General features: G+C 45.9%; 1 protein-coding gene across 2 annotated transcripts in view; it reads right to left on the bottom strand.

Moving 5' to 3' along the window:
• The window catches only part of BMS1 (BMS1 ribosome biogenesis factor), an 88,040-nt gene that overhangs the window by 7,165 nt on the left and 54,126 nt on the right, over positions 1-26,749 (bottom strand). For both annotated transcript variants that reach the window (XM_082267577.1, XM_082267578.1), the window contains exons 12-19: positions 23,994-24,145; positions 23,248-23,329; positions 22,273-22,349; positions 19,345-19,536; positions 17,060-17,248; positions 16,389-16,569; positions 7,169-7,227; positions 935-1,057 (exon numbers count right to left, since the gene is read on the bottom strand). In XM_082267577.1, the coding sequence (XP_082123703.1) occupies positions 935-1,057; positions 7,169-7,227; positions 16,389-16,569; positions 17,060-17,248; positions 19,345-19,536; positions 22,273-22,349; positions 23,248-23,329; positions 23,994-24,145 (1,055 nt within the window). The remainder of the gene's footprint in view (positions 1-934; positions 1,058-7,168; positions 7,228-16,388; positions 16,570-17,059; positions 17,249-19,344; positions 19,537-22,272; positions 22,350-23,247; positions 23,330-23,993; positions 24,146-26,749) is intronic.

Below are 26,749 nucleotides of genomic sequence, written 5' to 3'. Positions count from 1 at the left end.
TCTAATAATCCCTGTTTTTTTTTTTTTTTTTTTTTTAAAAAACCCTACAATTTTAAAAAATAAATCATGTTTTTCTTAGTTTGTTTAAAAATTTTAAAAATAAATAATATCGCCCATAAATTTAGGCCAAATATTATCTGCTACATTGCTTTGGTAAAAATAAGCCACATTAGTGTTTATTAATTAGTCTGTGTCAAAGTTAGTGTAAAAGAACCTAAAAACGATGGTATACACAGTAGATTTCAAAATGGATCAATCTGCCAATCTCATTTCTTGAGGCCCTAAAATGCCAGGACATACAAATAATACAACAGTAATGCCTTTTTTTTTTTTTTTTAAAAGAGAACACCCCATGGTGTTTAGTAAGAGGCATGGTAAGTTTCTTGTAGTTATTTTTTGAAAAATGTTTATTACACTTTTTTTTTTTATTCTTCATTTTTACATATTACCAGAGCAGTATAATGTCACAATATTGACACTGTATTGCACGTTTGTTTTTGTTTTTACCACGATTGCTTATTACAGTGATGATCTGCTGCGTTGGACCTGTATCATGCGATCACTGTGACCAATCACAGAGATCACCACAATAGTACACAATGGCTATAAATGAAAGCCATTGTGTACAACTAACATCTGGTCACTGTGATTGGTCTTAGCAATCACATGGTATCAGGGTCGCAAACAGCAGCCTGGTACAACAATTTGTGTTCTGCTGTGTCCAGTAAATACAGCAGGTAACAGATTTTGCCGCTGCTCGGAGTGGGAGTACATCATATGACGTCCACTCCGGATAGCAGTGATCCCATCTGGCCATACGATTACCAAAGGCTGAGTAGGAGGTGGTTAAAATATCTTACATAACATATATAAAAAAGGAAAACAACAACGCTTAAAAATCCCTACGCAAGAAAGAATTAGAGTGAGATGGTACCTTAATAAAAGCAGTATTTTTATATATCTTGCAGGGATATCCTATCAATTTGAGTTTCTTCACCACCGTGATAGATTTATCCAGATCTAGGACAACACCTGTAGCAGCTATACGGAATTCTGCCTATAAGAAAAGAAACAAAATCATTTTAGAAATGTACATCACTGACCAGCTGCCATGGCTAACACAGATTATTACTTAATGTCCCTTTCTGACATTTTAACTGGTGAGGTCCGCTCTATCATTTATGAGAAGTAGCTGGGGAAGGTCAAGACTGCAGCATGCCAATATGCAACTGACTGTCACAATCAGACACCCTGAGTAATTTGTTTCTGGTGCCACACTGCTGTAAGAGCATAGGAAGTCAGCAAGAAGATTGAGGTGTCAACAACTAATCTATTAACGCTGTAGCTGCTACAAACAACTACTACATTTTTAAACACCTCCATGAGTACAACTGTTAAGAGGCATTGGACACAAGAAGAAGAACTTCTGAGGGGGATTGATCTTCTTTATTTACATAGGAGGGATTGTAATGTGGTCAGCTTAGAATGGAAAAAAGGCTAGTTGGAGATTTTAACACAACGCTTAAAATGTGAGTGGTAAATGACAGACAGCATTATTACTTGTCCATTACCAGGACAGATAGTCCAAACTTTCCTCACATGCATTCATTCAAGTGGAATAAGCCAGTGCTCTCTAAACCTTGCTACCAAAAATGGATTTTTGTAAAATCTTACCGTAAAATCCTTTTCTCTTAGCTCATTGACAGATGTAGTCCTCTGTGATACAGCACCTTCGGGTTATGTTGCCTCCACAGGAGTAGGACTAGACAGGAAATGAAAAATGCTCTGGCCACACCCTAGGGGCAGTCCCAGAGGGTATATCCTCTCTCTCTCTGCCTCAGCAAATCAGTTATGTCATAAAAGCAGTCTTTAGAGAATTTAACCCAACCCAACTCAAAAAAACAGAGGGGCGGGTACTACGTCTGTCAATGAGCTAAGAGAAAAGGATTTTACGGTAAGATTTTACAAAAATCCATTTTTCTCTATCGCTCATTGACAGACGTAGTCCTCTGTGATACAGCACCTTCGGGAAGTCCCAGAGCAGTATCACAAATGAGGGGTGGGAAAATGGAAATCAAATCCAAATCTAGAAGGCCCAACCGGTGCCAACTAGAAGTTTACAATGCTCATCCTTAATGATGAGACTCAACAAAAAAAAACATTTTCAAACAGAAAAAAACCCTCGAGGTAGACCACCGGTCTCCTCAAATTGCGGCCTGCAAAACCTTGCGGCCAAATGAGGCATCCGCCGATGCCATCACATCAATTTTATAAAATTTTGTAAAGGTATGTACCGACGACCAGGTGGCCACTTTACATACCTGGACCACTGACGCCTGATGGCGAAAGGCCCAGGAAGTACTGAGCGCTCGAGTGAAGTGCGCCCTAACAGGGAACGGAGGATTCCGACCCTTAATAGAATCAGCCTGTACCACCATCTGACTGATCCATGTAGATATGGTCGCGGCAGACACAGGCAACCCCCTTCAAGGGCTATCCGTGATCACAAAAAGTGAGTCCGTCTTACAAAATCCACTTTAGGAAGGAAGGATGGATGGATTCGGAAGAAGAACCACCAGATCTGGGGAACGACAGGATAATGCGGCCAGTTCTGACACCCTGCGTACAGAAGTAATGGCCACCAAGAAGGCCAGCTTCTGGGAATGTAAGCAAGGGAATCTCCCTAATATCTTCAAAGAGAAGTTTCTGAAGAACCGACCACACTAAATTAAGATACCATGCGGTAAGGGTGCGCGCACTGGCGGAGCCAGATGTCGCACCCCCTGGATGAAATTCCGCACCAAGGAATGATTAGCCAAAGGTTTCTTGAAAGAAGATTGCCAACGCCGAAAACCTGACCCTTGATCGTGCTCAAGGATAGTTTCTGCTCAACCCCTTGTTGCAGACAGACCAAAATTCGGGTCACCGAATAGGTATGTGGGGGAAATCCGATAGATTCACACCATGCAATATAAGACTTCCATGCTGGAAGTCGCTTTCCTTGCTTTAACTGGAGGTAGGAATAACTGAAGCTGACACTCCCTTGTCCTTCAGTACCTGGGTCTCAATGGCCAGGCCATTAAGCCAGCGACTGTAAAGCAAGATGGAAGATCGGTCCCTGAGACCGCAAATCCTCCCTGAGAGGAAGTCTCCAAGGAGCGTCCGCGACTAGCCTCGCCAAGTCGGCGTACCAGGCTCGACGAGGTCAATCCGGAATTTCCAGAATAACTGGAATTCCCTCCACCTCTATCCTGCGAAGAAGTTCCCGCAGCAACTTGAGAGGATGGAAGGCATGCCGTAGCTGATACTGCCCCCACGGGGCGATCAGCGTTTCTGCTGCGTCCGCTAGAGGATCATGGCGCGAGCTACAAACCTCCGCACCTTCCTGTTAGGCCGAGGTGCCAACAGATCCACATCCGGGATGTCCCAATGAAGGGACAGCTAGGGAAAAACCTCTGGATGAAGAGGCCATATGCGATTGGATCCGAATCGGGCTGCTCTAGAGCTGCTCGATCCAGTAAATCAGACAAAATCTGATCGCTCTCAGTTCCGATACCCTTATTGGTAATCTGGATACTATCGGAAGAAATGACTTCCCCTGGTTGAGCATCGGAGACTTCCTGGTCCGCTCGCTCAACCGGATCCGATTGTCCAGGGAATCGGAATTCTGATTCCATTAAAAAAGAATCTCCTTCATTTCGGGTATGAGACTGGGTATACGGTACTGCCTCTAAGAAGGCCACCATCAGTCCCAGCCAATTGACGGACAGCAACTTCCGAATCGTTGACTGAACCTTCTGGAGTTTCCCAGCAAGGAGAAACTCTCTTGCCCAGGATGTATCCAACCTTAGGCCCAGATAGTTCAGTCTCCTGGTGGGAACCAGGGATGATCTTTGGGAAAGCGAAAAAACGCTGATGTCCTGCGATGATGGGGATATAAAGATAGGCATCCTATATGTCTATGGACGCCAGGAAATCTCTTTGATGCAGGGAGGCCACCACTGTACGGATGGACTCTATTTCTTCCCAAGTCCAGATTTGGACGCACCTTGCCCTCTTTCCTGGGCATTGTGAATAGGTTCGAATAGAACCCCTGAAACCGTTCAATGTTAGAAGGGAAGAATCGCACCGGTGGAAGTGATCGAAACTCGATCCTGTGTCCTCCAGAAACCGGTGAAGACACCCCCCCACCCCACCCCAGAGATGGGTAGGGGTTCATCAGGCTATATTCTTCAGGCTTGGCTGAGCCGGACTCTTTGTTTACCCGACCAGCGCCCTTTGAAACCCCTCTAAAGGGGCTTTGGAGGGTATCGCCTTATCGCCCGCCCTCGCGGAACGAACAACTCTATATGAGCAGAAAAGGAAGGTCCTCGTTAGTTACGAGGTCTTTTTATCCTAACAGTCTGTGGCAAGACAGCAGGTGGTACCGTCTATCCTATAAAGAGAAATTCCTCAAACGGATAGCACCTAGCCATGCGTTTGGAAATAACAGGGGTTCGTTTCAAAATGACCCCATTTGGGTAAAGGAAAATCCTTCGCCCTTTTGGTAGGCTAACAAGTACCAAAAAGGAATCTCAGTCTCAGCTACCTCTGCCGGTGTAACCTCAAGACTAAAGGTTTCCCGGACGGACACAACTAGTGCATCCACCACTCTTGTGCTATGGCGGAGGCAGAAACGTGCTCCTCACTGCTGAGGAGATATTACCTGAGACAACAGCCCCCTAAGAGGGACCTGCAACTGCATTGACCAGCTCCGAATCCGTATCTGAAGTATCTGATAAACAATAGGGGTAGGCGGGGGTCGCTACTTGACCACCGTCCCTGACAGGCCACCTCCACCCGGGATACCAAAGACTCCAAAACTGCCGATAATGCATTAAAAACAAGTGGGGTACTGGAGGGTCCTGCGGCCACCTTGAGGGGATCAGGTGGGGATACCTATGCGGCAGGGTCAATGATTATACAAGACACTTGCCAGCGACAAAAAAATGACAAAGTAAAAAAAAAAAAAACTTTTTTTTTTTTTTTTTTTCTTTTGTGTCCCCCAGTCGCAACAGCGCCCCTCAGTGTTACCTGCCTTTTTGGACCCCACAGAGAGAGAGACAGACCCCAAGGCTCATCCCTGATGCACAGAAGTTTTCATCAGCTTGCTCAGTGCTTGTCTTGTTACAGACAGGAAGTCTTTGGCCCTATTTCCTGGGTAAAAGAGGCGGCTCCGCCCCTTAACACGCCTGCCGGCTCCTCCCCCTGGCTCCATGAGGTGTTTGAGTCACCTCAAACATGGCCGCCCCCATGCTGGAGACACGAGGCTACACCAAAATGGCGGCCTCGTGCGATCTACCAAACAATGGCGGCGGCCTGCACAGAATAGCGGCATGTCTGCAGAAGGATCTCGGCCTCACAACCCTTCACCCTCATGGTGGTCAGCGTGGTCGGAGGTACCGGACCCTAGCGGGCCGTATGCGGTCCGTGGCCGTCGGGAGGCATCTGCTTAGCTGGAGGAATGATCTGGAATGCAGTATACATGTATAGACATCGCCCTGTGGCTACTGACAGGTAGGATACCTTATACTATCACAGTAAAGTTCTAGTACAGCCACTGACTACAATCATTTTCACATTTTTACAATTAGATTGTCAGCTCCCAAACCAAGCCTCCTGGCTTCTTATACACAAAAATCACACTCAATTAGGGGGATCTGTGACATGTTGTAGGATAGAGGGGAACCCATCCTTACCATTACAGAGAGGGGCCCGCGTTCACCACAAGACCCGTCAGGGGGAAAGGGGGAACATACTACTCACCATACCGGAACCAGGCGGGCGCCAACTCCTGACAGTACCCCTCTCCACCGAGGTAGGAGGGCTGTCGACCAATACGGGCGCCGTGACTCATGGTCTTTGGCGTTTCAGCGAGACGTTTAACTCGCAGGGTCAGTCCCCGTCCAGTGGGACTATGTCGCGGCCGACCCAGCGCGGAGCTATGGCCTGCACGCGCTCGTAGGCTGAACTGGGGTGACCACTGGATCTCAACATCCCGCCCGTCGCCCAGTTCAGCTTTCTTGCTTGAAGATCTCACAGGAACACTGGAGAAAAAAAGCTGTCTTAAAAAATTATTTTCTAAGAAAAAAATCCTGCCAGGACCAAAGATCCCAGCAAGGTATCTAGGTCCTTACTCCTGACTAGACAGAAAAAAACTGATTTGCTGAGGCAGAGAGAGAGAGGATATACCCTCTGGGACTGCCCCTAGGGTGTGGCCAGAGCATTTTTCATTTCCTGTCTAGTCCTACTCCTGTGGAGGCAACATAACCCGAAGGTGCTGCATCACAGAGGACTACGTCTGTCAATGAGCGATAGAGAAAAAAGGTGTTCGTTCGGGGAGCTGATAGCAGTCCATAGGTAGAGAGCTCAGAAATTTATCGGTAGCATTTTTCCCCTGTTAATTCAGGACTACAAACCACCTACCCCTGTTATAGAGAAGATTTTATGTAGTCTTACCACGCTCCCTTTCCTAGGTTGACAAAGCTGTTCAATACAGTTGCCCCACGACAGGAAGCGTGTTAATGGCAGGATTACCAGGTTAAAGTGGCATTAAAGCTTCAGGTTTTTCTTTAATAAAATAATAAATATATTGTTATACTTACCTGTTCTGTGCAATGTCCTGATTCTATTCGTCCCCCCCCCCCAGACTCTCCTGGCTCCTCCTCTTCTGCAAGTGCCCTTATAGAAAGCTTCTTATGGTGGCACTTGTGCAGGCTCACTCCCGAGCCACCTATTAGTACTGTATGACTCGGCCTGACCCCCTGCTCCCTCATTACAGCATTTGATTGGCAGCAGCGGGAGCCACTACCCAGTGAGGACTGAGACAGAGGAGAGAGCTGCTGCTCTCAGGCACAAAGCTCTATCCAAATTGGGCTCAGGTAAGTATAAGAGGGGCTGGGGGGGGGGGGGGGGGGGCTGCAGCACAGAAGGTTTTTTTAACCTTAATACATAACATTCAGTAAGGTACAAAAAATAACCTTAAGGATTTAAAGCCACTTTAAAATAAAGCAGAAAAATGGAAATTAACACAGTCACCAGTAGGCTGCGATACTATATATTTTTTTAGATACGCCGAAATAAAAATCACAAAAACCACTAAACGTATGTGTGTAGGGTATATACTTACTGTTGTGGTACTAACAGACTGAACAGCCAAAAAGCCAGTTCCCTGGGGTGTGATGGGCCCTAAACACAAACAGTAATACAAATTAGTTGTGTGAATCATTTTACGGATAAAAAAAAAAAAAAAAAAAAAGCATTAAAACACATAAGGGAAATTGCAAATTCAACATTTGATTTGAAGTCCAAGCAAATTTAAAACCCATCAAGTAAAGCAGTTGTGCATTTATTTAAAAAAAAATATATATATTTTTAAATGCAGCTTTTGTAAGAACATACATTTATCAATAGCAGCCGCCAGTCATCTCCTGTACATCAGCACTCAGGCTGGGTGGGACAGTAGTAGAAGCCAGTCAGGCTCTGCTGCATGCACATGTGCTGACAGAGAATACAGACATGAAAACGGAGCACAGGGATGACCCAATCATGAGGGCTGCAAATTTACGGTTCAATCGTTAGGTTAGGGTATTTTGACCCAGAGTTACTGACCCAGCCATCATGAAAGTGGCTAAACAGAATTAAAAAAAAGAGGAACACTGGTCTCATATGTGTAATTCAACACCGTATTTAGCCATTTGTCTTAAATTAAAGTGTTACTAAACCCACAACAGTAAAATCAGTCTGTATATGCAGTAAAGCATGCTTGTTATACTCACTGTGGAACCTAAGGGGTTAATCCGACACAATGTGTAAAAAAGCAGTTTAATCCTGTCTTCTCTGATCCTCCCCTTCTTTTACTGTCCCCAATCCATCTCCTGATAAGACAGAGCCTTTTGAGTCACTCTGCACAAGCTCAGTTTGGTGTGTATTGCTTGAGAGTTTTTTTTTGGGGGGTGCATGCGATCAGCCCTAGGACCAATCAGCACTGTCCAGACAGAAAGTCAGGGGTCATGCAGCCTCATGGGACAAACAGACAAAAATGAAAACTCATTGTTTACTTGTTTAACTACCTCCCACCCGGGCCATTGTAGATATACGGCCGGGCGGGAGTCTCGTCCTTCTAAATGGACGTTCCGGAACATCCTTCAGAAGGAGAGAGATCGCGCCGCCGCGGGCACGCGCAGCGGCGCGATCTCGATGTGCATGTGTCCCTCGGATACAGAGCAACATCAATCGGCAGGAGGGCCCTGTGATTGGCCCTCCTGATCACATGACGGCTGTGTCTAATCACAGCCGTCATGTAATGTAAATAGAGCCGTTGTAACGGCTTCGATCTCTTCTCCTCCTGACAGATCCTGTCAGTGAGAAGAGAAGAGGATCGGTGCTGCTGCTGGGGTGATCAGTGAGTATTTCTAATTACTCACTGATCACAGGGGGGGTCTGTGCTGGTAATCAGATGATTGATTACCAGTGCAGCCTTGGGGGGGGGGGAGGGGTGCCACTAAGCCACCAGGGATGCCCACCCATGACCACCGAGGATGCCCACCATGGCCACCAGGGATGGCAAGCAGGGCTCAGAGAGCCCCCCCAGTGCCCTCCCTATCAGTGTTGCCCACCAATGCCATCTATCAGTGCTGCCCACCAGTGCCGTTATTGCCATCTATCAGTGCCGCCCACCAGTGCCCATTACTGCCCACCAGTGCCGCCTATCAGTGCCCATCAGTGCCGATCAGTGCCCCCCATCAGTGCCGATCAGTGCCCCCCATCAGTGCCGATCAGTGCCCCCCATCAGTGCCGATCAGTGCCCCCCATCAGTGCCGATCAGTGCCCCCCATCAGTGCCCCCCATCAGTGCCGATCAGTGCCCCCCATCAGTGCCGATCAGTGCCCCCCATCAGTGCCGATCAGTGCCCCCCATCAGTGCCGATCAGTGCCGCCCAACAGTGCCACCTATCAGTGCCCATCAGTGCTGCCTATCAGTGCCCATCAGTGCTGCCTATCAGTGCCCATCAGCTCTGCCTATCAGTGCCCATCAGCGCTGCCTATCAGTGTCCACCAATGCTGCATATCAGTGCTATCAGTGCCACATATCAGTGCCCATCAGTGCTGCATATCAGTGCTGCCCATCAGTGCTGCATATCAGTGCCACCCCATCAGTGCCACCCCATCAGTGTCTCCTCATCAGTGCCTGTCAGTGCGGCATCATCAGTGCTCATCAGTGCAGGAAAAAACATATCTATTTACAAAATTTTATAACCTAAACAAAAAAACTTTTTTTTTTTTTCAAACTTTTCAGTCTTTTTTTATTTGTGCACCAAAAAAAAAAAAAACCTGACGGTGATCAAATACCACCAAAAGAAAGCTCTATTTGTGGGGAAAAAAATGACACAAATTTGGTTTAGGTACAGCGTTGCATGACCGCGCAATTGTCATTCAAATTGCAACAGCGCTAAAAGCTGAAAATTGGTCTGGGAAGGAAGGGGGTTTAAGTGCCCAGTATTGAGGTAGTTAAAGGTAAGTGGACAGGGAGTGTGGTTATTTATTTATTTTTTAAATTATTATATAAAAAAAATAATAATAATTTATTGTTCTTTTTTTTCAATTATATAATATATATATATATATATATATATATATATATATATATATATATATATATATATATATATACACACATATATACACACACACACACACATATATATATATATATATATATATATTTTTTTTTCCCCGCTCATCGCCATGCCACAGCCACACAACTGAAGGCCCCCTTTCACACGGGCTGTCTGGTCAGGTCTGGTCAGGTCCGCCTGTCAGTTTTTCAGGCAGACCTGATGGGACCCTTCAGTCTCCTCTATGGAGCAGTAATCTGCCACCATCTGATCCTGTCCGCCAAAAACAGACGGATGGTGGTTCTATTTTCTATCCATCCCGTGGATCGAATCAGATGGCATCAGATGGAAAGAGACAGACAGACAGTTTGTTTCCATCCGTTTGCGCTATAGAGAAGAGTGGGGTTCTAGTCGTCTTTATGTGTAAATTTAGTATGTTATTTTTTTGGAAATAAAGCTTGGTTGTTTAAAAAAAAAAACAAAAAAAAATGGCTCCTAACTTTTTTAGCTGGCTCCTAGATTTCAGGCAAATTTGTCAAGCCCTGATTTAGCAGTTTATATATACTACAATAATTGCATTTCCATGTTCTGTGTACTGTGGGAGACCAGATATAGTGAATGTAGGGTCCTGGGTTTAGTAACACTAAGCTTTAAAACGGGAACCTTTTTTTTTTTTTCAAAACAGTGAGGTTTATTGAAATGTTTGGTACAATACAAAAATAAACCGTGCATTGAAACTGCAATCAGGTTCATAACACATTGGGGTACAAAAAATACAAATATACAAAATAATCAGCACCGAGAGATAGAACAGGCATAGTAAAAAAAACAAACAAAACAGTAGTCAGTGGCTCTCCGTCGATCCAACCCTTGAACAGAAAATATTGAATTACCAGGGGCGGCCAACATAGAATAGTTACCCACTGCATTACCGAGCCGTATCAGGGCACTGCACCCATTTGTCCCAAATCTTGTTGAACTTCTGAGGGCACCCCCTATGTTTATACAAAAGTTTATGAAATGGGATGACACCATTAACCTCCTTAATCCACAAACCTAGAGTAGGAGGAGTAGGTCTCATCCACCTCCTGGCTATCAGTTTACGTACTATAAACAAAGTTTCCTGAAGAAATATGACAGTGGATTTGGGCATCTCTCCATCTGGGTAAACCCCCAGGAGACACTCCTTAGGGGAGAGTTGCAGAGGAGACCCCATCTTGTCATGGAGGAATGTGACTACTTGTTGCCATAGAGTCTGTAATTGGGGACAGCTCCACAAGAGATGAAAGAAGGAGGCGTCAGGGTCTCCACACATAGGACAAGAAGGGACCAAGTCAGGGTGATATTTGGACAGTCTAAGTGGGGTGAGATAAGCCTGGTGTATTATAAAGGTCTGAGTTAGGCGATCCGACAGTTTTGGCGACACTCTGCGGCACGTCTCCAGGGCATCCTCCCATTCCTCATCCTCCATGGCCCCCACACTGCGCTCCCAGCGGGTCTTAAGTGCAAAAGCCAAGGTGGTCGAGGAAGGTGTGTGAAGTTCAGAGTAGAACATGGAAATAAGGTGACTGGGTGCTGTACTTTTAACAATCTCAAGGGTGGTAACCGATTCTAGCTCAGGAGGGCCATCAGGGAATTGAGATCTATAGGCATGGGAGAGCTGTAAGTATCTGTAGTGCATGGGGCCCTGGATCGCAAACTGATCCTGCAAGGCCTCGTAAGACCGCAGACCAGTGGTCGTGGAGATATGGCTAAGGAGAAGGATGCCCCTCCCGCTCCATATCGACAGGTCAGGGATGGAAAGGAACTCGTGTAGTGCGCTGTTATGCCACAGAGGGGTGAATGTGTGAAATGGAGGGCACCGAAGCCTGGACGCTACCACCTCCCAGATCCGACAATAGTGGTATAGAAGAGATCTGGGGCACAAGGGCTCCGGTGAGCCCCTGACACCCCTAAGGATAACTAGGAGGGGGTCCCCGAGGGGATGAGCCCACCCAGGGCAGAGCAGGGTCAAAAAACGTTCTCTATCCGTTTTATCTATATGAAAGAACTGGGACAACTGAGCTGCCAGATAGTACAGATTAAAATCCGGCAGGGCCAATCCCCCTAGGTTTGTAGGATTCTTGAGTTTGCGCCAGGAGATCTTGTGCCGGTCAGCACCCCAAACAAAGGTCTTGAGGAGTGATTCCATCTGCTTAAACAGCTTGAGTGGCAGGTAAATAGGAGAGTGCCATACAACATAAAGTATTTTGGGAAGGAGAATCATTTTAATTAAATTGACTCTACCCATCACTCCCAGAGGTAATTTGGACCATACTTGAATTTTAGCCTTAAGCAGAGGGAACAGGGGTTGAACGTTATCCGGGACATAATCTGCTGAGTTAGCTGTCACTTGAATCCCTAAGTATTTAATGCGGGATACACATTGTAGGGCTGGGCTTGCGGGGGTGATTGCCTGTGGGCTCTCGTCAAGCGGGAGAATTTGTGACTTATCCCAGTTTATCTGAAAACCGGAGAATCGTCCATACCGTTCAATTAAAGAAAGGGCCGTGAGTAGGGATTCCCGAGAGTCCTCCAAATATAACAAAGTGTCATCTGCATACATGCTGATCTTCTCCTCCAACGGTCCCCTACGGAGGCCTCGAATCCCGGGATGTGCTCTAATGGCCATCGCCAGAGGTTCCGCGGCCAGGGCATACAGCAGGGGGGAGAGGGGGCACCCCTGTCGAGTGCCACGGGATAAAGGGAAGGCGGTCGACTGCCAGCCATTTGCCAGGACCCTAGCTACCGGGGCGCTATATAAGAGTTTGACCCACTTAATAAAATTAGGTCCAAAGCCGTACCGGTCCAGACAGGTCCACAGAAACGGCCACTCTACCGAGTCAAATGCTTTAGCCGTGTCCAATGAGACCACCACCCTGCCACCCATTCCATCGTGCCGTGCCTGGAGATTCATAAACAACCGGCGAAGATTAAATGAGGTGTTCCTCCCAGGCATGAACCCGGCCTGGTCCGAGTGTATGAGTGAAAGGATCACCTTGTTAAGGCGAAGGGATAAAATTTTCGCAAGGATTTTAGTGTCTACTGGGAGCAAAGAGATGGGACGGTAAGACTCTGGGGCGTGTACATCCTTGCCCGGCTTGGGAATGAGCACAATTAGCGCCTCCCGCATAGAAGGGGGTAGGGCTGCATCTTTGAATAGAGATTGAAACAAAGCCAATAATTTAGGAGAGAGGAGTTCCGAATATTGGGAGAAAAATTCAATCGGGAGGCCGTCCAGGCCGGGGGCCTTAGACCTAGGGAACTTGGACACGGCTGCTGCAATCTCTTCCACAGAGATGGGTGCCTCGAGGGCCGCCAACTGGTCGGGTGTCAAAGTGGGAAAGTCAATAGAGTCCAAAAAGTCATGCATGTCAGTGCAGTCAGCGGGAGCCCTAGAGGTGTAAAGAGTACTAAAAAATGAGCGGAAACACTGTGTCACCGCAGCAGGATCAGCGATCTCATTACCCAGGTCATCCTTCAAAGTAATAACTACCGGGGGCCTATCCTCACAATGGACTAAATATGCGAGAAGTTTCCCCGCCCGCTCACCATGTGCAAACAGATTCTGCTTCTGAAAAAACATCTTAGATTTCGCCCTCTCGTAGTCAAGTTGGGAAAGGACTTTAGAGGTCAATTTATACTGAGATTCATGTGCCGGAGTCGGGTCCCCCAGAAAGGCCTGTTCAGCTGCAATTAGATTTGTCGTTGCCCTGGAGATCTCCTCAGCAGCCCGCACTCTAACAGCCTTGATTTTGGAAATCATAGTGGATCTGGCGAACAGTTTAAACGCCTCCCACACCGCAGCCGGGGAGGCAGTGCCCTCATTGTCAGAGAAGAATTGTGTCCAGGTCCCCTCAATGTCGTTCCCATCCGACACCAAGGGGAGCCAGGCAGGATTCAGTCGCCAGGCCGGGGGAGGTCTATTGCAGGGCAAGGACAACAGTATCCAATAAGGGCAGTGATCAGACAGAGTCCGTGGGGCGAAGCCTGCCGTCAGCAACCTGGGGAGCAGGGTTCGAGACAGTAATATCAGATCAATGCGTGACATAGAGTGATGTGCAGCCGAAAAACAGGAGTACGCGCGCTGCGCGGGGTATTTGCTGCGCCAAGAGTCGGCCAGACCAAAGCTCTCCAACAATCGGGAGAACCTGGTCGGGGACGACCCCGGCGGCACCTGGGAGGCGCCACCGGACCTATCCAGACCCGAGTCCATCACATTGTTAAAGTCACCCAGCCAGATCACCGGGGCCCCTGGGCTCTGTGCCATAAACGCCAGTCCCTCCATAATAATCACAGCAGAGTAAGGGGGGGGCACATAGAAAGCCATCAGTAACATCAATTCCCCATAGACTGACGTTTTGAGAAAAACATATCTACCCATTGGGTCGACCTGAGATCCTAGGAGCTGGAATTGTACCGATTTGGCCACCAGTAGCGCCACACCCCTGGAGTGTGAGCTATAAGCAGAGTGTTGCACCCAACCAACCCAGGGACGTTTGAGGGACTGTTGTACACGGCCCTCCAAATGTGTCTCCACCAGAACTATAATATCAGCCCGTACACGGCGTAGGACATTAAAGACAGCCGTTCGTTTAATCTTATCACGCATACCCCTGACATTCCACGTCAACAATTTCAATGCGGCCATGGCAGGGGTAGTACAGTGCGCGGAGCGGAGGCTCCCAGGATCTCAGGCAGTAAGGCCGCGGAACCAACAAGTCCACGGTCACACACCAGCGGCGATATACAGCAGCAAAAGAGCAAATAATTATTACTTGAGGTCAATGTGCATAAAACAGAAACAGTATAGAGATTGTACCAAATATAAATCATAAACAATGGTAACACCCCAATCCCCCCTCCCTGCCCTGCACCAACCCCAACTTGTGCGGGCATGTTCCCAAACAAGTGCCTCAACCAGAACAGGCCCACATGCGACTGGAAAAGAGCAAGATCAGGAGGCCCGGGACCCCCAAGGTATGCAGCAAAAATACAGCAAAATACAAATAGAATAAACAAGGGGGCCCGGGGGCCCAGGTCCAGCAGAAGTCGCAGGGGGCAACAGGGGAGTTGGGCACAAACACACGCCTTAGCGGGTGTAGGGGGCGAAAACCAACAGGTGTATCGCTGGGTAGCAAAGCCTATGGGCAGGTGGAAGTCCATAGGAAGAGAACAGAGAAATCAGTTCCATCTGTGGAGCTAGGGCGCTCCGCCGGTCAAACACAGGAGCAATAGTGCAGGAAAATGAGGGGGGAGGGGGGGGGGAAGGGGGATGCAAAGTCTTGAGTTCCGCAGGATCTACAAAACCCCCTCCTCCGCTCTTGCAGCAGCGTAAGGGACAGGCCATCAGGGAGAAAGTATCATGAAGTCGCCAGGGCAAGGTGGTCAGGCTCTAGCTTCCAGGCCTTCTAGCCAGGAGATGGCGGCCTCCGGATCCTCAAAGAAGTGGGCACGGTCCTCGCCCTCCACTCTAAGACGGGCCGGATACAACATGGAGTACTTGATATTCTTGATACGCAGTCTGCGCTTGACCTCCAAAAAGCTCTTGCGGCGCCTCTGGACCTCAGCAGAGAAGTCGGGGAAAATCGCTATTCTGTGGTTTCCAAATGGAATGTTCCCCTTAACCCTGGCCAGGCGCAATATGGCATCACGGTCTCGGTAGTTCAGGAATTTAGCGATGAACGTGCGGGGGGGTGCACCCTGAGGGGGGGGGCGCCCTGAGAGGCGATGTGCACGTTCCACAACAAAAGTGGGTGAAAAGGATTCTCTGCCATAAGTCTGAGTGAGCAATTGTTCCAAATATGATGAGGGGTCAGCACCTTCAGAGCCCTCCGGGAGGCCGATGAACCGCAGGTTACAGCGGCGCAGCCTATTCTCCATGTCATCTTGTTTTTGGAGGATAAGGTGTACTTGTTGCTGCAGCCTGTCTGAGGAGTTTTGCAATGGGGGGAGGGAGTCCTCCACCTCACTAATTCTGTGTTCAGCCTCACCAACTCTGTCCCTCAGCTTCTGCATATCCTGACGCATCAAAGATATATCTACCTTCACCTCCTCGATTTTAGTAGTCAGCATGGTCTGGCAAGTAGCAATCGCCTCCAAAACCTTGGATGTAGCAGGGCTCTCAGGCTCCTCCACCACGAGCGACGGGCCGGCGCCATCTTGGATCGGGGCCTCCTTCTCCAGCCTCCGGAATGCAGCCAGTTTTGCCGCAGCTTCAGAGCCTTTCTTCGGCGGAGACATGCGGAGGTCGGTGCCGCGGGTGTGCGGGAGGTGAAGGAAGGATTATCGTGCCCGAAGGGCCGCAGGATTAGCGGTGAAGGATATCGGTCCGGCGGAGCTCCTCTCACACACGTCCTCTCACATGCTGCGCCAGGCCACGCCCCAAAACGGGAACCTTTTACCTCCTTTTACCGCAATGTGAAAGCAGATTACGAATACACACAAATCTCACATCCCTTTGTGTCTCTCTACTCACCCAGCTGAAGAAAGGGTGTGTGTGTCTGCTATTGGGGGCCACTTTTAGCACAACAGGGGCACAAAGAACATTCATAGAGTGCATACTAATCCCACCTGCTGGCTGGTAAGAATATGCAATATAACTTGATTGAAAAAAATAAAAATAAAAAGAATAAAAGGAATCATATCTTTAAGGCTTCACTTTTTACCTGACATGACTGGATCCAGTACTCACCCCATATAGTGGCTCCACAGTGCATGTGTTCTGGCGTGTACTTGAGAAGCCGGTGGCGTCCATTGTGATCTTCAATGTAATAAAGGGGGACAGTTTGAAAACGCCTCCAGCCCAGGGAAAAGATGAGGGGATCTTTGGTCTTTAGAATTCTTTTGTGCCATCGGTGCTTCTTGAGCCTCATCTACAGAAAATGAATAGCAGCACTGTAAATAATCCATTACACAGACAAGCGTTACATTCACTATAACTTTGGTTTCCTATCACTATGCAAAGACATGGTGGTAGGAGAATGGACTCCTGTCTAAATTTAAACTAGTATGTGTTAATATGCATTTGATTGTAAGCTCCTTGAGTGCAGGGCCTAATGTGAATATACAATATGTAATGTTCTGTGTACAAATGTTTGCACTTTCAAAATATCTGTAATAAAATAGGAATAAAATAACAGAAAATATGTATGCTGGAGTGCCTCCAGAAAAGGTTTATGGTTTGGAGGATTCAAGTTTATTTTTCCAGAGGAGGTATCTTTTTTTCAACTTAACTCTGTAATTGTGAAATTTTGTGCAAAAATTATATTTATATATGTAATTCTATATACACATACGGTTCAATAGATATACATATAGACACAAAAATACACATAGCGTAACAGTGAACCGAAATAATTTTACCTGGATATAGCCAACATTCCCTTCACTGTTTCCCAGTCCCCCTAAAATCATTGGATAATGAGGATCAAAGTTCACCACAAATTCACAGGGCATATTTTCAATTTCTATTCGAAGGTACATGCCAGGCCGAAAGCCTTCATACTGCACACGGATTTCATCTTCCTGGTCTTCAAACTCTGCACGGTTAAGCTGGGGGGTGCAAACAGAAGCATGAGAGGCCAGACACAGAAGGCATATTGTAGATGACTAACTAAACTAAAATTTAGGAAGAGAAAATGAACACAGTTTTGCAACTTTGACAAGTGTTAGTAAAGCTGCACATATCATCGCAACTACCCTGTTAATTTATATCTGGTATTATTTTCAGGACAAATTGTGTTTTTATTTGGTGGCAACAGGGTGGATAAAAAGCAATGATTATATATATATATATAAAAAAAAAAAAAAAAAAAAAAAAGAAGGTTTTTAATTTTTATCAAATTTAATTTTATTAAAATGCTTTTGGAGTAAAAATCTATCCAGAGTTTATTTAAGATACATTAATACTTTTGTTTATTCAGCATGAAATGGAGCTTAGTTATGTAGCATGAGGCTGTAATATTTACATTTTTGGTAAACTAATTTAATGAATCCAAGCTCTGCAAGCTGAGATACTATGCACTGCATTTACACAATTTCACAGTAACCATGAGATAAAACAATATTCCTTTATCCCATGGTTTTGTAAATCTATGTACTCTACAAACTGTATGATTGAAAATAAATGCATCTTTACTAGGCTCTAAGTCTGAGGAGGAAGGGCAAGCAATAAGAATGAAAGTGAAACCTTCTAAGCAGCTTATAAACCTTGTGATCTTTCTCCAACTATGTGTGAATAACCTATTAACCTAAAATAGGTTCTGATATTGCTGTTTTACTAACCTGACAGCCTATTATTCTAAAAATAGGAAACCTTCATTTTGTTTTCAAGTATTAAAAATTCTAACTAGCAGCAAGAATGAATTCTTACCTTTAAAGAGCACCTGTCATTTCAGATCCGACATGGCAACTCCTGTTAGCGGGCATCCACTAACCTTGTTGAATCCCTGCCGCATCACCAGCCGTCCCATTAAAGTGAATGGGACGGTCGGTGAGCCAACAGCGGGTCAGAGGAGGAGCTGCTGCAGGACAGAGATTGCATTTGCTCTTTAAAAATGATGATTTAAATCGAGTTTATTTAAATAAAGACTTTTTACTAGTGATTTAAAATCAACCTGATTTAAAATCAAATCCACCCAGAGTGGTAAATCGTAATGGATAGCTCAATTTTTTTTAAATTATCAAAAGAAAACTGAGAAAAAATTATTATTTAAAATATAGCTGTATAGTTCTTGCAATTACCATCACCTAACACTAAAGAACAAATCAAAATAAATTTTCCTTCTCCTGGCGATCGCAGCGATACTACATACATTTATGTTATTTGACGTCTGTACCAGTAGTAGGGCCTAGAAACAATAGAGCGCATTTTTGGGGGGGGTTCTCCTACGTAAAGCACAGACACTGATAGCATATTAAAAATGCTTTATTTTTTTTTCTCCTACCAAAAAATACATTGACCCTGACCTATATCAAACCCATTCAGGAGTAGAACCACACAGGAGTGGCCTGTACAGCGACTGACCACTGTGATAGGAGGCTATCACAGCAATCAGGTGATCAGGAACTGGGCCTCCCGGTTTCTGATCACTAGTAAGAAACCCTGAGCTCTCAATAAGAGCTTGGTCTCTGTACTGGTTGCTCACTGTGCAACACTTTAGCACAGGGGTCTCCAAACTGTGGCCCGAGAGCCAGATGCAGCCCTTTGCTTGCCTTTTTCTGGCCCTTGGGGCATTATTCCTCCCACTGACATCTACTGTGGGGCATTATTTCTTCCACTGATACCAATGATGGTGTACTATTCCTCCTAATAAAACCAATGATGTGGTGCTACTCCTCCTCTTGCTGACCACCAACCCTGCGACCATGTTTATTCTCACTGATGCTGGATATTTTCTACCCCCACTGGCCATAATGCGGCCCCCCAAAAGTCTGAAGGACAGTAAACTGGCCCTTTGTTTGAAAAGTTTGGAGACCCCTGCTTTAGCACATACACAAATGCAGCTCCACAGATAAAGACCCACTTTACTGAGGCCAAATATATGCAAACGATTGTTAGAAATGACACATAATGAAGATTTTAAAACATAAATATTAAAAAAAATAAAATGAAAAGTTTAAATGGAATAGTATATAAGTTGGCTGACCTCTGCCTGCTTCTGCATCTCGCCCTTCAGGTCATCAAAGTATGTAGCTTCAGCATCCCCATCATCGTACTCCAAATCAAACCGCTCCTTTAGCTTCCGTTTCTTTGCCAGACGCCGATTCTGCTCTTCCTCCTCTGCAGGAGCAGCCTTGTCCTCTGCTTTCTCATCACCTTCTTCATCCTCACCTTCACTCTGCGTAATACACAAATAATACAACAAATGTATAGACAGCACTAAAGCAGGGAGATCAATTGGAGTGCCTCTGCACTGAATAAAGCTCTCATTCTCTCCTTTCCTTTGACCATTTTAAAACAATTGTGTGCCTTGTCCATGCAAGGCAAGACAAAAGGTTTGCTTTAAATTCACTTCCCAGCAGCATGTATTCCTTTTTATGTTCTCTTGTTGCCGCCTTCAGCAGAAAATACCTGGTACTTTTGGTTATAAAGATATCACTCATTTCCCTTTCCTCAAGTGGCAGCTCTGGTGAATAATAATTAACCTGCTTCAGGTGGATCTCAGCTAACATGCTCATCCACTATGGCTGGGTGCGGGTACAGTTCATCTTGCTGGCAGATTAATACCAGGAATATGAAGGATTCTCTGTAGGCTTGGACCATGGAAAACTTTTTTCTTAGCTTTTTAAATGTCACAGAATACAGATCTACAGGTGCTTTCTTAAGCATATCTAAAATGTGTTAAATCCATTACCTGTGCCATTTAATACACTAACAAAAATGTTGTCCATAGGTGTCGTCAAATCCTTAATATCCTGGAAAGGACTAAGGCTTGGTGACTGTCCCAGCAATGTCACATGAGGGCATGCGTAATTTTCTAATAGAGTGACTGAGATTACACCGGGCTGTCTTTTCTGAACAGAACAGCAGGGAAGCAAACTAAAAGTATGTACAGTATATGCTTTTCAGGAGGGGCAGTATAAAGATACGTGCACTGTTTTAGGATGGAACTTCTCAAATTCAGGCAGTTCAAAAGAGATCTGCACGCCTTTCTCTCATGAAGGAGCAGGTTAAGCAATCTGAATTAACCTATGTGTTGCAGCCTTCCAATTCCGCTCGGGAAGCCTGGATGTCTGCTCTAGATTCTCTGGATTGACTGCGGGACTCTGCTGTGGAACGCAGGCAGTTTTTTAATAAAGTAGCATTTTTTGAGGAGGGGGGAGAAGACTGGCCGCCTTCTGGCAAAAATTGTCCAATCGAAACAGGCCTCTCCAGCCATAGGAGCGATCCGGAGTACGTCCGGCAGAATTATTAGTTCCCCAGATTTAATTATACAAGAGCCAACAGACTTCTATGCATCTCTTTATCAATCACGGGGTCGAAGTCCTTAGAGCAGTGGTCCTCAACCCCGGTCCTCAGGGCCCACTAACAGGCCAGATTTTAAGTATTACCTTGGGGAGATGCAGACTAGAGTACTGCAATCACTGAGCAGCAAATGATATCACCTGGGATGTATTTCAGTTATCTTGCAAATGTGGCCTGTTAGTGGGCCCTGTAGGCCAGGGTTGAGGACCACTGCCTTAGAGGACCTTTCTCATTATCTTCAGGAGATTTCCCTCCCTTCCCTAACGGCAGGCCAAAGGGAACAATTAGATGCTCCTCATACTCTGGCGGAGCTACAGAGGGCGGACAGCTCTTTTCTTTTGTCATCCTCCCAGCTCCGGTGACGTCACGCGGTGTACGTTGCATTCCAGCTTGGTTCCCAGACATTAGCCAAACCCGGAAAACGCCCAGCAGGCCTTCCCGTCTCCATCTCTTCAGCCACTACCATCCCTTCTTCTCTGGACACTGGACCCTACAGCCTAGTCCCGCGGACCACCGGAGTGATCCTAAGCCTGTGATTTTCTACTCTAGGTGGGTTGCTAATATTGTGTGCTTCTCTTCAATAAACTAATACTGCACTTAGAGGCGCTCCGTGTGTCCTTTTATCTCCTCTCTCCCACAGAACTGACTTCCCTGTGTTGTGGAGCTAGCCCTTACTGCAGTCCTAGACATCAGCCCTACTAGCACACTGTCTCCTTTTTGGGACTTATATTTATTACTATGGACTTGACTACCTCTTACAGTTTCTCATGTACATGAATGTTATTTATACTCCACCTTTGTATTTTGTATTCAGTATTTATTCCATTTTCCTATTGTCTGATCATATATTGATCATATCAGACCCCCCTGCAGAGCTATCCCAGAGCACTTGGCTTTCCTTTCTACCACAGATAATATGGGAAGAAGAGCCCGACTATCCCTAGATGCTCACAAAGCTTTCAATAGTGTTGAATGGGACTCTCTCTGGCTGGTTCTGACCAAATTTGGCTTCGGTACAGGATTCATAACCTTGGTACACCTCCTTTACAGTGCACCAATGGCATCTATAAGAGTATTAGATAGGGTCTCCCCATCATTTGCTTTGGGCAGAGGCACTAGGCAGGGCTGCCCCCTATCTCCACTGCTCTTTGCCCTTGCCATTAATCTGTTAGCTGCCCTTATACGAGCCAACCCCTAATCACTGGGTTTTGCTACGGTGAAATACACGAAAAAAATCATGCTGTATGCAGATGACCTGTTACTAATGCTAGGAGATACGACCCTTTACTGCAAGCGGTCATGTCATCGGTCCTTGAATTTGGCTCTTACTCCGGACTGATCATTAACTGGACCATATCAACACTGCTCCTACTGGACAGCGATTCCACACAACCAACCGTTCACACTTGTCCCATACCTATCACAGATAAATTCAAATACTTAGGGATCTACGTGACTTCTTCTCCCTTAGAGTACATGTATATACACATACATAAACACTGTACACTCTCTTTTAGGCATTTTGCTTGGTATTATGTGTTTTGAACTTATGAGTATTAAAAATTGGATATGCGGTATAAAAGTTACGGTCTTCCATTCAATTTCTTACATCTTCATCCTGAGACTCTGGTTTGCCCTTGTGTACCGCCCCTGTCTCCAAATCTTCAAAATCCCCATACAGTTCTTCTGTGAACAGAAAACACATATATAACATTACACCAAAAATCCTCTATTCTTCTTTGAAGACATTGCCACTACTGACTTACTTAGCAAATAAAAGGCAAATTGCGTTGCCTTTTCAGAGGACAGATTATACTGGAGTCCATTTGGTACGGTCTGCCACACACACACACCATGGATGAGGGAAACACTTTGGCAAAGGAGACACAGTAGCCAGCCAAAATTATTGTCTGGCTGAGCATCTGATATCTATCTAGGAGGACATGTAGTACAGCCTTGCCAAGGCTTAGAAACATCATCCTGATCTTTCAGCAGTAACCATGGCTATGATGTTGTCCTATTCCGGGAAAGTATTGGGGGATCAGCATACTACTTCATCTTAATGCATATATTCCAGACACTGGCAAAATGTATTGATGAGGGAATTTTTCTTTTTCAAATTCCTGAACAGGAACATAAAAAGCGAATGATTTAGCGGAGGGCACTAATAATAAATAAATAAATGACAACTATTGATTTTATTGGATGGATCGGACAAAAATCACATGTCTAAAAATAAGCCCTAACCCCATCCCACCCCAAATGCTATTATCTCAGAGGACCAAGAGGAATTGGAAGGGCTCCAAAAACAATTATGGTTTATAGGAAGTAAGAGTTATTGCTCAAGAGTTCTGGAGATGGAGGATATTAAACTATATTAATGATTTCCAACAGTAAACAAATTTATATCAGTAGCAAACCAATATGAAGCATTTAGTACAATATAGCAAACATGTTCAAAATCTTTGGGAGAAGATCTCTTGCAGTAAGAGCAGCACTGATCAGAAAAACTAGGAGTCCTAAAATGAATCATCCTTGCTTCCACTTTATGGAATAATGTATAGCAAATGTGGGCAGCACTTACCATCTTCCTCCAGCAATTTTTCTGCATCTTTATCCGCCTCCCATTTGCCAGTTACAAAACAGTCCCGGATGCAATCCATGACCTAAAAGACACACAGGAAAATAAATGCCCAACAACAACCCTCAATCTCTACTGTGCTTTAAGTAAACCGGTCACATCGAAAATATGCCTAAACTAATACCATTGCTTTTATAGCACAATCATACCACTGTAACATTCAAATACATTTTTTTTTTCATTTAGAAGGTCCCTGAATCCTGGGGACCAATAGTAGACAGGGTATTACCTCTTACCCTAGCTTCTATGCTGCCCCCACATGGCCCCATTTCTTATTGAAATTAGATCTGCATTTCAGGGGAAAGAAAAAGGGCTGGTAACTCCATCTCCCCTTTATCCTCAGGGCAATTTGTTTATAAGGGTCACAAAAAATATAATGTGGCCCCCTCTCATTACGCAAGCCGGGTCATGATAAGCACCAAGCTCCTATGCATCTAGTTTCCCAAAAAAGGAGGTGTTGGGCTGTGGGGGCTATCCACATTAGATAAAGATTCCTTTGCGGTCTATAGCCTATTTGCACCAGGTTGGTGTTTCAAGATTACGACCCCATGTTTCCTGCTATCTCCTTGATGCCAGAAGATACAAAGGGCCAATATACAAACATATTAGGGAAGAGGACAGGGAGAGTGGGCTATATCACAGTATTAAAAACAGTAATGTGGAGGAAAAAAAAGCAAAAAAGAGCATACCTCTTCAACATCCCAGTCCTGAGGGCTCTCCACCACAAATTTGGAGCAGTCCAGTGCATTAGCTGCTCTTTTAGATTCCTTCTCTGGACGACTGACGTGGAACAGGCCACCTAGTTCTTCTGCCTTATCAACCTCATCTTCCTCATCAGCCACTAAATGTAACAGAAATCAAATGAAACACTGTACACCCACATATTAAAAAATGTATATGCCTCAGCAGCTGCACGGTAACCGCCGGCTACCATGCTGGGAGCACGCTCTCAGCATGGTAAGTGGTTTACACAGGGCCACATATAGACGGCCACTTGGCGTAAAGGTCCACACACCAGGAGGCCGCATATATGTGTTTGGCTGGCATGTAGAGTTTAAACATTACAACAGCCACATATGGATCAAGTAGAGAAGACATAAGCTCAGTCAGGTTTTCAATTGCTGTCATGTGCCCAGTGGGGGATTTTCCTTAATTTCTGCAGGAAAGAAAGTGAGGAGATTCTCCCAAACAGGAACACAGACAGCAATAAATATTTTGGCTAGAATTCCATTGAAAAATTGGGTTGACTTACCGTAAAATCCATTTCTCTGCGTTCATTGACGGACACAGCTCTTCAGGATTCTTGAACCATTGGGTTATACTGCCTCCTACAGGAGGACACTAGGCAGAAAAAAGAACTTGACTATGGGCAGTCCCTGGAGAAATACTCCCTCTCTCTGCTATAGGTCCTCAGTATTTTTTATAAGCAGTATCAGAAATATTACAACTTCATAGAGGGGTGGGTGCTGTGTCTGTCAATGAACGCAGAGAAATGGATTTTACGGTAAGTAAAAAAATCCAATTTTCTCTGTTCATTGAGGGATACAGCTCTTCAGGACTCTTGAACCATTGGGACTTCCCAAAGCAGTGCCAAACATGATGGGTGGGACAAAAAAAAATCCCAAAGGCTAAACAATATCCAACCACCTAACCGGAGTGAAACAAAAAAAAAAACTGGAGCCCACCTGAACAATACACCCCCAAAGAGGGAACAGGCCCTCTAAACAGCGGCCTGCAAAACCTTGTGGGCAAAGGAAGCATCCGCAAATGCCAACACATCCACTTCATAGAATTTAGTGAAAGTGTGCACTGATGAGTGGTCTAAAGGCTGCCTGCAAAACTTGCGCCACTGATGGTTGAGAAGAAGTACTAAGCGCCCACGTTGTGTGCACCGATACAAGGAAAGGAGGAACCTGACCCTTGATTGAATAAGCCCTAGTCACCGTCTGTCAGATCCACCTTAAAATAGTCGCAGAAGAAGAGGCCCATCCGTGAGCACAAACAGTCTGACCTCCGAAAAGACTCCATAGCTGCCAGATACATCCGAATCACCCAAACCACATCCAGGACATGCACCACCTTAGGATGTTTGGGCCTGGGGACACAGGTAGGCAACATAATATCTTCCTGCAAATGGAAAATAAGAGACTACTTTTAGGAAGGAACGTTGGCCGCGGTTACAGCACCACCTGATCTGGTGAACCACCTGATAGGGAGAACAACAAGACAAAGCTGCCAACTCCAACACCCTACGAGCAGAGATGAAAGCCACTAAAAAAGCCTCCTTTTGTGAAAGCGTTAAGTAAAGGGATCTCACGTATGTTTTCAAAGGGAGGTTTTTGAAGAACCGACAGAACCAGGTTCAAAACCAAATGGTAGCAGAGGAGCAAGTACAGGCAGAGTAAAAGGACGAAGCCCTTGAAGGCATGTACGCACCAATGAATGGGAAGCCAAGGGTCTTTGAAAAAAAAAAAAAAAGACTGCCAAGGCAGATACTTGACCTTTTTACTGTGCTCGAAGCCAGCTTCTGATCAACACCCCATTGAAGAAAGGCCACAATCTGAGCCACCGAAAAGAAACGAGGATGGACTCCTCGATCCTCACACCAGGAAATGTACGCCTTCCACGTCCAATGATAACACTTCCGAGATGCAATTTCCTCGCCTTCAACATGGTCAAAATCACAGAGCCAGACAAGCCCCTGTCCTTCAGCACTCAGCTCTCAACAGCCAGGTCATTAAAGCCAGCGGCCATAAAACAGGATGGAAGATCAGTCCTTGAGACAACCGATCGTCTCAGAGAGGAAGCCTCCAGGGGACGTCGGCATCCAGTCGCACCAGGTCGGCGTACCAAGACCAGTGAGGCCAGTCCGGAGCCACCATAATGACCGGAATTCTCTTTGGCCTCGATTTTGTGTAGAAGGCATGGAAGAAGCTGGAGCAGAGGAAAGGCATAAATCAGATGGTACCGGATCCATGGAGCCACCAGAGCATCCGTGGCGTCTGCCAGAGATCCCCCGACCTGACCATGAACCTCAGCACCTTTCTATGGAGCCGAGATGCTAACAGATCTACCTCGGGGGTGCCCCATCGCAGACAAATCTAATGAAACAAGTCTGGATGAATGGAAATGTGCACAGCGGAGAGGGCCGGAAGGTACAGTTCTGGCCACTGGAGAAAGCATGACACCCAGGGCCGCTAACACACTCTTTGTGCTGCCCCAGTGAGTCACATAAGCCACAGCTGTTGCGTTGACCGACTGAATCCGCACCGGGTGCCCCTGGAGCCGCTCTGTCCAATGATCCAGGCAAAGCCTGAACGTTCCAACATCCAACAGCCCTGGGCCAATTCCGGCCCCAGGACCCCTCCCCACCCAGACAGGCTGGCATCTGTGATTGCCACTGTCCAGTACAAGGGGAGAAAAGACTTGCCCTGTAGCAAGGTCA

This window comes from Pelophylax lessonae, assembly GCF_965119305.1.
Source record: "Pelophylax lessonae genome assembly, chromosome: 9".
Taxonomy (NCBI): domain Eukaryota; kingdom Metazoa; phylum Chordata; class Amphibia; order Anura; family Ranidae; genus Pelophylax; species Pelophylax lessonae.
The sequence above is the reverse complement of the archived record's forward strand: the minus strand, read 5'-3'. Positions and strand labels throughout refer to the sequence as shown.